The sequence below is a fragment of the Mus pahari genome, chromosome 8, assembly GCF_900095145.1.
Source record: "Mus pahari chromosome 8, PAHARI_EIJ_v1.1, whole genome shotgun sequence".
Taxonomy (NCBI): domain Eukaryota; kingdom Metazoa; phylum Chordata; class Mammalia; order Rodentia; family Muridae; genus Mus; species Mus pahari.
The window spans coordinates 25,710,224-25,721,052 of NC_034597.1; the positions used below are offsets into that span (position 1 = coordinate 25,710,224).

The 10,829-nt window shown below is 40.1% G+C and overlaps 1 protein-coding gene across 2 annotated transcripts in view; it reads right to left on the bottom strand.

Annotated features, from left to right (window-relative positions):
- Nucleotides 1-691: 691 nt before the first annotated feature.
- The window catches only part of Bmpr1a (bone morphogenetic protein receptor type 1A), a 96,149-nt gene continuing 86,011 nt past the window's right edge, over nt 692-10,829 (bottom strand). For both annotated transcript variants that reach the window (XM_021203291.2, XM_029541393.1), the window contains exons 11-13: nt 5,593-5,768; nt 4,347-4,477; nt 692-4,260 (exon numbers count right to left, since the gene is read on the bottom strand). In XM_021203291.2, coding sequence (XP_021058950.1) covers nt 4,135-4,260; nt 4,347-4,477; nt 5,593-5,768 — 433 coding nt within the window. In that variant the 3' untranslated portion in view covers nt 692-4,134. The remainder of the gene's footprint in view (nt 4,261-4,346; nt 4,478-5,592; nt 5,769-10,829) is intronic.

Here is a 10,829-nt window from a genome sequence, read left to right on the forward strand (position 1 = left end):
TGTAGACCAGGCTAGCCTCTGCTATTCACAGGGATCTGCCTGCCTCTGCTTCCTAAGTGCTGGGATCAAAGGTGTGCACCACCATGCCCAGTCAATATATGGTGTTTTCAACTGACACATAATACCACAATCTTAATGTTATGGGAAAAAAAAAAAAGCAAGAAAAAAAGGAGAGAAGCTTCCCAATATCAATAGTGGTATCTGGCAAGAGAATGGAGCAGTTTATTTGCTTATTCTTTTCTTGTTTCCCAATGTTCTGTCATAAACACACATTGTTTTTTTGTTGTTGTTTTTTTGTTTTTTTTTTTTGACACAGGGTTTCTCTATGTAGCCCTGGCTGTCCTGGAACTCACTCTGTAGACCGCCTGCCTCTGCCTCCCGAGTGCTGGGATTAAAGGCGTGTGCCACCAACGCTGGGCTATAAACACACATTTTTATAACCAGAAAACAATGTTGTGGCTTTTTTCCCCTTTGTATAGAAGGAAAAAACAATCCCCTCATTAAGGTGGGTTCGGCATCTACATAAAGGAAAAACAAGTGGCACTTACCTGGCCATGCTCCATGCCGACTTTCCAGAAGCCGAAATGCAAGCGCAGCAACCTATGGATGCACACTTACATCACTTATAAAATCTCAACAGTTGACTTCTAATACACAATAAATCCAAGAACAGCATCACAAAACACATCACTGAAGTATACTAAAATAAGGTTATTTACTGAAAAATGATACATTGGACATAATCTGTATATAGAACAAAGCAATTAATGGTAAACTTAATAAGGCACCTTTCAAATCAGATGCTGTACAAAATACATTTAGTGTGTTACATATCAAAGATGAATCTATATTTTTGGTGTTTTACAACTGAATAATAAAAATGCTTTTTTTAAACCTGTCAATGCCTTATGTACAGCTTCCCTAAGCTATTAATATTTTCATTTTATACAATATATGCTACATTTTAGTTTTTAAGTGGGAAAAACAAAGGTCACTAAAGAGCTTAAATAATTCCACTGGAAGGAAAGAACAGAGTACAACCTAAAATTACAGTATTGTGTCTAATTTTTTTGCAAAAGCCATACTCACAGGCTTTCTTTCTGGGATGATCCTTCCTGTCCCCTGTGGACTCATACACTGCCCCAGAGAATCAGGTTCTGCTTGCCTAGTTTCCACTCCTCACAGCCAGGAGGCGGGAGACCTGTCTCTGCTTAACATCTGATGCAAGTCAATTTGTGTCATTACCACAAGGGCTACGCCACCTTTCTTTTCACGTGACTTACACCTCTGTTAAAATTATCTTAGGTATTTGGAAACATTTCAAAACAATACATAGCTGAAAAGACAAGTATATTGCTTAGGAAATCTGCCCTGGAATAGACTACTCAATATCCAATTTGACCTTTGGTCAAATCAGAGATGCATGGTTCTTGAAAAATTAGTCCTTTTATTCTAAACAAGAAAAACATCTAAAAAGAAAAGCAAATTGAATATCATTAGAATGAATAAATTAAAACTGGCACATTTCAGGACAACAGATGATGACAGCAAAAGGTGACTTTATGTGCTTAGTAAAGTTTCTAGACACTGGAAGGGTAACCTAACATGCTGACTAATGTATCTCTTGTTACAATATTTCTAGAGAAATCAGTTCAGATTTTATACTCAGAACAGTACTCAGGGCTGCAGAGACCTCAGAGAATCAGGCTGGGGCAAATCTTACATGCTCTGTACCAGAGAACTACTGGTCATACAAACCACACGTGACGTCTTCCTGGATTACTTGGTATTTATTTAGGCAGTTTGGGGTTTGGGGCTTTTATTTTTAATTATTTAAATGATGGCTGATTTTAGCCATCTGTTTTTTAAACTCTAGATTCAAAGGGGAACCAAATCATAGTTTCCAGATTTTTACAAGTTGTTAAGTAACTACCTAATACTTATTCCATTACACAGCGGGTTCTATTCTTTTTTTCCTTTAAACTACTTTTGTGGAGTGCATGGTGTCGGGGGGGAGAGGCGCAAGCCATGGAGTGTGTGGAAGTCAGAGGACAACTATGGGCTAGTTGGCTCCTCCCTCCAAAGTGTGTCCCCCAGAGTCTGACCTGAGGTTGAGGGCTTGGCAGCAAGTGCCTTTATCTACTGAACTATCTCACTGGCCAAATATTTTACTTACTGAATTTTAAATTTAAGGCTGAGAGGGAGAAGAGAACACAATAAATTTAATGCAAGTTTCGATTTTAGAATTCCAAATAAGGAAAAGCAGCAGAGTTTGCCATTTCGAGAACATCCCATGACTGCCTGCCATACAACGAACTCCTGACAGCCTATCTCAGAGAACAGTCATTACAGTGGCTGCCACACACAACTGAAACATGCCAAAGAATGATTCCTTAGGTATATCATTAAGATGATAAGTGACAAAAAAGACGTAGTTTATTCAGGAAAAATATATCCAGGTTAACTGAACTTAGGTAAAGTCAGACCTCAGGATTCTCAGGCTGTAGGTACATTAGATGAGACTCACTAAACAAAACAGGCAAGACACATCTCAAATTTGTGGAATATGATCTGTAGTTTAGTCATGCCCGTAGGTGGACAGATGGACATATGCTCTACCTGCCTCCCATTAAATTTCATTTAATTTCATTCTATGTGTTGATACAATCACCTTTAGTTTATGTTTCATCCAAAGAGCCACTGCCACTTGATGCTCACATTGCTTAGAACATTTAAATAGTATGATACTGGTATAGTAAGTTTGAACCAGACTGTTCTTTGAGGTAACAAGGCCTCTAATAAAATACACATCAGTTTATTTAATAACGTTCAGTGTAAGTATGGGTAGTGACTGGGTACTTCTGCCTCTTGTCTTCACAATTGGGGACCAGAAATTGTAAAACCAAATTTCAAAAGATTTGGATATCTAAAATACATTTACAGTTAATTGGAAAATCAGCTGATATTCTCATAAAAGAGATATGAGACAATATCTTAGTGAAGTTTTAAAATGCATGAATTCTGAAATTCATACATAGTTCTTCTTTAAAACACTTCCCATCAAAGATCAGATGTGAGACAGAGCGTATGGGCTGTCCTGTATAGAAGTGAGTGTGTAGGTAAAACATGGCTAGAATGACAGCTGTGCAGGCTCTGAAAATAAAAGCATGTTACACGAGAAACAACTTTCCTTTTTAGGAGGTATTGAGAACAAAGACTCCAGAATTTGGTCACAGGTATGCACATCGTGATCAGAGGCAGTAAGGCAGACTCCAGGAAGAGGCGTTTCTTTCAAAGTATGGTTCAAGACAGTGAGCTCCAATTCTGAATAGGAGGCATTTTATAACAAAAATAATTACCAAAAGGAGAACAAAATGGTGACTGGGGAAAACAGTCCAAGTCTATGGACACTTTATAGAAGTTTGGCCTTTACAACTATTACGCTAAAAATAAAGTCGGTGGAGAAGTTACTACAGTTACAAGGTGGATGGCTTTTATGAGACTGGCGAATGTCAATTAGATATTGCATATTTAACCCCCTGGCCACAAATACCCTCCTGTGCAACCTTTACATTCTTGTCTTCTAAGCCCCAGGGCAGCAGAGGAATTCTGGTATGCATATCAAAGGTATTGTGCACCATCATAAACCAGGCAGTATCCCAAAGAGATCATAATCTATAGGCTGTTTACAAAGACAGAACACAGACAGATGTTTTCTCTGGTAGAAGGCAAATATGCCTTTCTCCATCTCTGCTGAGCTCATTCATTTTCTTAAGGCTTTCACAGAAAGCACCACTTTATGGACAGGATAGTGAGTACCCAGAGTTTGACCAGAAACTTCTTATCAGGATTGGAGTCTTGATGCAGTTCATAAAAACCAAAAAAGCATAAAAACAAACAGACAAAAAAACATTTAAAACAAAGCTGTCCATATATAAAGAATGACATGTTTGAAGTTCCAAGTTCCAATCTTGTAGTCTGTAGAGTACTGTAAGGTTTACTGTTAGCAGCCTGTGAAGATGTAGAGGAAGGAGTCTGGAAACCAAGTCAACATCCTATTCCATGCTAATTCCACCCATTCCTTGGGTGAAGAAGTTCTTGCAGTCTAAATTCTCCCTCAAAATTGTTTAATTGTCAAATCTTTACATCCTGGGATTCAACCATTTTTGCAAGCGTCTTCTTGATTCTCAAAGCTGTGAGTCTGGAGGCTGGATTATGAGCCCAGCATTCTGACATTAGCTTCAAAACTGCTCGAAGACACTGAAGAGAAATGCAAACAGAGTGTGGTGAGCATAAAGTAACTCTGCACTCACTCATCACTTTACAGGGACTTGGCTCCAACTTACTTCATCGCTGTTCCAGCGGTTAGACACGATTGGCCGCAAGCGTTTCACACACACCACCTCACGCATGTCCTCATAGGATGGGTCACTGGGCACCATGTTGTAATATGGTAATTGATATTCCTCCACAATTCCTGCAGGGAGTGAGAAAACACAGTGAGCAAATCCACAGTGGTAGGATTACTCTCAGTTGACATACACAGCATCTCTCACTGACTCGTGGAACTAAGAATGGTTCCTATATAAAGAAGAAACACAATCCAAATGGTTCACTGTTAATAGTAAATATATGTTTCTCTATTATTTATGACCCATTACTTCCCCTACCTGACAGAAGGAAAGTCTATCACAATGACAGTGTTTCTTTTGAGGGTAGAGCACTCTGAGGCAAGAGGACTGTGAACTGAAGCCAGCCTGGGCTACAAGAAACCAAACACTTAAAAACAAAGGAAATGAGAAGAAATAAGATTATTATTATTATTATTATTTTCCTTTTTTTTTTTTTTTTTTGGTTTTTCGAGACAGGGTTTCTCTGTGTAGCCCTGGCTGTCCTGGAACTCACTCTGTAGACCAGGCTAGCCTCAAACTCAGAAATCCGCCTGCCTCTGCCTCCCAAGTGCTGGGATTAAAGGTGTGCGCCACCACGCCCAGCAATTATTTTTAATTAAAAAACTTTTAGTGCAAATCTATTTCTTTGTTCCTACTAGTGAGTATCTATTACTCTCTGCTGGGAGAGAGACTGACCATGATCTGTGGGCAAGCTCACAAAGCAGGCCCACTTCTGCTCTTAAAAAAGGAAACTATGTGGTTATCCTTGCCTTCTGTCTGGGACCTGAATGTGGGTCACTCTCCACTGCTCTCCGGCTGATGGGCAGTGCAAACACTGCTGCTATGCTGAACTCACTTTCTTTTGAGAGGAAGGAGTTCTAGCACACCCTACAGAGTAAATGTACATGCTGAGCAGACCAAGCCTCTCTGGATGACAATATTTCAGAGTCACAGCTGACTGAGGGAGGAATGAAGCATGTCCTCTCTGAATACACTGGAGAAGGCTGTTGGAAGCCTGTCTTGGATTTTCTGAGTTTTGCTCCTGACACTTTTCCCCTTAGACAACTATGTGTGTAATTCTGATGAAACCACAGGATCTGAGAGTGGTCCTGAGAAACCCTGACCCAGGTGACACAAATTAGGTAATTATTTTTTAAATGACAAGTAAAGAAACACAATCAGAAACACTTCAAATTCCTACCTCCTGTAATACAGCGACGAGCCATTTCCCAGATGATCAAACCAAAGCTATAGATGTCAGCCATGATGTAGGGCTGGAAATGGTTTTTATTCAGGCTTTCATCCAGCACTTCTGGAGCCATGTACCGCTTGGTGCCCACCCTAGTATTCAAGGGTATGTCAACTTCATTTGTATCACTAAGACAGGAGGAAGACAACGGTCAAGGTAAGGACCAAACAATATTTCATCTCTGTACATTCTTTGAAGTTGAGAACCTTTATAGTTTTTATATGCTGCGTATTACACTAACATCCCAAGCAGGATCTGGGACAACTGTTCTGAGCCTTGGTACCATGTCTGCCACAAATCACTGACTTTTTCACACTAAACTGGATTAACACAAATACCTTTCATAAATTCAGCTGAGGCTCTGTCACCAAAGTAGCTCTGTTTTTTTCGAAAGGTAACAACAACACTGGCCTAGGGTGTGGCTCAGCTGGCACAGTGCTTGTTTGTATATATACAGGAGGCCCAGAGTTCCGTTCTCAGCACCACATAAATCCAGCGTGGTGATCCATGTCTGGCATCCTGACACTAAGCACTGATGATGTAGGGAAAGGATGATCCCAATTTCAAGGTCATTCTTGGCTAAATAGTTGGTTCCAGTCCAGCCTGGGCTACATATGATCCTATCTTTAAAAAAGATGACAATTATTTTATATAAGAAAAGTACAAGTACAGACAATTATATCTGAGAAAAGAGTATAAAAATAAAAGAAAAATATTTTATTTTTACCATTCTTATACAATCATCTTAACATTAAAGATGCAGAATTAAGCCAGGCAGTGGTGGCACATGTCTTTAATCCCAGCACTTGGGGGGCAGAGACAGGCGGATTTCTGAGTTTGAGGCCAGCCTGGTCTACAGATAACAACACTGTAGTTCCAGGACAGCCAGGGCTATACAGAGAATCCCTGTCTTGAAAAACAAAAACAAAAACAAACAAAAAAAAGATGCAGAATTAAAATTTATTTCTCATGGATCCAATTTAATTTACTTATATTATAAACAAAGTAATATCTACATAAATAGTCAATCAGTAATAAATGACTTTTCTGAGGTTTGCATTGATTTTTAGACATTTTGAAGACATGAATGTTTTGTAATGAGACTGGGAGGTTCTGGAAACCACTTTCCAGTGGAACCAATACAAGGTATTGTATTTTGTTATAAAATATCTCTGATGGTTAATTTTCATTGTCATTGTCATAGATTTGGAAGCAACTATGAAAAACCAGAGATGGGGATAAGGGTAGGAGTGTGCTGTCTCTGAGGGCATTTCAGAGAAGTTTAATAGAGGAAGGACAGATCACCTGAATGATTCCTAAATAAAAATGGAAAAAGGAGAAGCCAAGGGAACCCCCACTTGACATTCAACTCTCTGCCTTTTTACTATGGTGCAATGTGACCTCACTCCCCACATTGTTTTCCCTTTCCGTCATGGATTACACCCAGAAAACAATCAGAACAAGTCCATTCCTTCCTTAAAAGCTGCTTTTGTCACATCTGTCACAGCAACAGAACATATGTATGAAGTTGGTTAAGGGCAGGCTCACTGGATAAGAACACTTGTTACACAAATACAAGGGCCTGAGTTTAATCCCTAACAATCAAGCTGAGTATGTCCATGTGTCAATCAGTAACCCCAGAGCTATGGAGGATAAGAGAGACGAGGTTCGCTGGGGCTTCCGGCCACCAAGGTTGGTTCCTAGTTTAGTGAGAGACCCTTTCTCAAGGGAATAACAATGATAAAAACAGGATACTGAAGGTCTTCCTCCAGCTTCTGCCTGTGTATCAGCCTACAGCATACAGAGAGGAGGGGTGGGGTTGCTATGATAAACTTGACAATGTGGTTGATAGGTCTTTAGTACTGACTTATGGGAACAATGCGGACGAGTTTAGATTTGCATGTTAGAGAAGCCTACAAATGATGAGAGCAGAGCTTACTGGGCCTACTGATTCGAGTCTGGAAAAATAGAATGACGAGAGAAATGTAGAAAGTGGAGGCCTGGCTCAGGAAGTTTCCGAGAAAAAGGACTATTAAGAATTGGGCTAGAGGCTACTTGTGTTCTATCTTGGCCCAAATAAGGCCACATTCTTCATATGTCCTGAAGACTCATGTGAGGATGAATTAAGACCAATGGAGTAAGGACTGCAAAGATAGCTTAGCAGTTAAATGTACTTGATGTGTTTCCAGTGGACCTGGGTATAATTTCTAGCACCTACACAGTGGCTTACTACCACCTGTAATCCCAGTTCCAGGGGATTTGGTGTCATCTTCTGGCCTGTACAGGAACTGCTTGAATGTGATACATAGACATCTATGCATGCAAAGTATCCATAAACATAAAAATAAAGTCAGGTGTGGTGGTGCACACTTTTAATCCCAGCACCTGGGAGGCAGAGGTGGGGGATATGAATTTGAGGCCAGCCTAGTGGTCTACAGACTCAATTCCAGGACAGTCAGGGCTACACAGAGAAACTCTGATTTGAAAAACAAAACACCCTCATATATAGACACTCATGAACATGAACACGCGTGTGTGCACACACACACACACCTGCCACACTACTAACTAAAAGTTTTTGCTTTTTAAAAAAGATTTATTTTAACGTGTTTACATGTATGCTGTGTGAGTACTGGTATCTGCTAAGGGCAGAAGAGGACCCTGGATCCCCCAGAGCTGAAGTTATAAAGGTGACTTCGAGCCACTCATGTGGGGGCTGGGAACAGCTCTAAACAGCTGAGTCATCTCTCTAACCCTAAGTACTACATTGTTTGGTGGAGGAAATTTGAAGACAACATGACATTCTAAACGTGGCATGGTTCATGCATTCATTCTTTCTTGTGTGCAAGAGGAGGATACATGTGTAGAGGACTACTTGCAGGATTCATGTTTTTCCATTTTGGGTTCCAGGGATGGAAGAGTAATCAGGCTTGGTGGCAAATGCCTTTACTTATGCAGCCATCTGGGTGGATCTTACTTATTTTCTAAAGGAGTATAAAACTACTATTAACTGTTCACCATTATACACAACACAGTTAATAAGACAAAGTTGAATAACATTCTGATACTACAAAATTATTTTCATGGCTTTTGCTGAACCACTACAAACACACACAAAGGTAGAACTACATGCAAAGAATGAGTTGAGGTACAGGCCACTACTTCACACTGTGGTATTCTGTTCATTCATTTATGGCAGCCAAGTTCTAAGTTGCCAAGGCGTCTCAATCATAGGATTCCATTTCCATGAACTGTCTTTATTATCCCACAAATCATTACCTTTCAGTGCACTGATTGGCACTTAGTGTAAAGGAATGGGCTCACTTAAGTCTTGCTTAGGTTAATTAAAACCAGGACTTGTTGAGTTTCTTTGAGTCAGTTACTGACAGTGATAAGATTTTGTCTTTAGAAATTGTGCAAATAAATTATAACACATGTCACTATATATCTATGAACTTATTATATACATAATATACACATTTATGAATTTTAAATCTCCTAACTAGAAATTGCAGTTAACTACAGAATCATCTCTTTAATTAGAAAAGTATGGTTTTTAGAAACATTTTTAATTTAACCCTGCTCCAAGATGAGCCTACAGAGAAGTCCTCCCAGTGTGAGCCGTCAAGGCACAGACAGGCCCCTATAGATGAAGTAGAAAGGAGCCAGACTTGACTCCAATGATGAGAAAGCAGATTCATCAGAATCACCATGTGGCTCAGCAGGAAGACCACATGTACAGGCGATACAGCTAAAGAGGTTTTATCCAGGTTCCTCAATGGACTAGGTAGCAGAGTTAAGTCCCTAAAATAAGACAACCAGGAAGCAGGAGATGCTAGGACTACGAATGTCCACTAAAGTAAAGCTACAAGTACGAAACAGAGCTAGCTTAAAAGAGGGTACCGTTAGCACAGGTAGCAAAACAGTGGATGGGCTACCCAAGTTCCCCAGAGCCCAGATGATGCTATCCTAAGAGTCAGGCACTAGACACGGAGCTGCAAGACCTATGCTTGTTCTGGGTTTCAGTCATGCTCTAGTCTTCTTCCCTTGCTGTGTCTGTAGTTGTTCCTTTTAGAATAGAAATGTTTACTCTGTGACATAGTGTATTAGAAATATCTACCTTAGTTTTGATCTCATATAGGGCTAACAGTTAAGGAATTATGCCAAATGTATGAGAAATTCTGACCTTGGGCTTTTGTTCTTGTTGCTGGTTTGTTTATATGATTTTGTTTTTTGGAGACAAGGTCTATTACGTGGCTCTGGGTGTCCTTAAACTCAGAGGATCCACACACCTCTGCCACCCAAGTGCTGGGATTAGAGATCTATGCCATCACACCTTGCATTCGATCTTGGTTTTGAGCAACATTACAACTGTTAAAGACTTCAAGGACTCTTATAGAGAGCTAGGTTCACTTTGTATGATTACCATAAGATAAGTCATGAATGTTAACAATCAAGGGTGGAATACTACAGCTTAAATGTCAAGTTTGGGTTCAAGTTGGCAAGAGGTGGGTCCATAGAATGTAAATTTAACTGTCTTTTGACCAGAGTGGGGATCATTTCAGACACAGGATTCTGTATGTCTTTGAGGACATTTCCAAGTGTTTCAGTATAAGAGGAATGACCTAACATGGATATGAGCAGCACCACACATCAACTGGAGCCCAGACTTAATAAAAAGGGAAAAAGCAAGACAACTCTCTCTCTCTCTTCTGACTGCATGCACTGTCTTGAGCCACTGTCCTTCATTGGCTTTTGGCCAGATATTCTGTCTCAGTAAACATGAAAACAATATAGCAGCTGATGAATACTTATGCTGACAAGCACTGTTGGTGTCAAGAGCACTGTTAACGGTGCTCACTATGGCAGCACGTACACTAAAACTGGTGTAGGGAAGTTGAGAGTGGTCCCTGCCCAAGGATGACAAGTGAATTTGTGAAGCTTTAAAAAAGGAAGAGAAAGAAAAAGCCAAGAGGTGGTGCTGCATGCCTTTAGTCTGTACACTTGGGAGGCAGAGGCTGGTGGATCTCTGTGAGTTCAAGGCCAGCCTGATCTACTAAGCAAGTTCCAGACAGCCAGGGTTACACAGAGAAACTCTGTCTTCAAAAACCAAAACAACAACCTGAAGAGACAATCAATCAATCTCTCTCTCTCTCTCTCTCTCTCTCTCTCTCTCTCTCTCTCTCTCT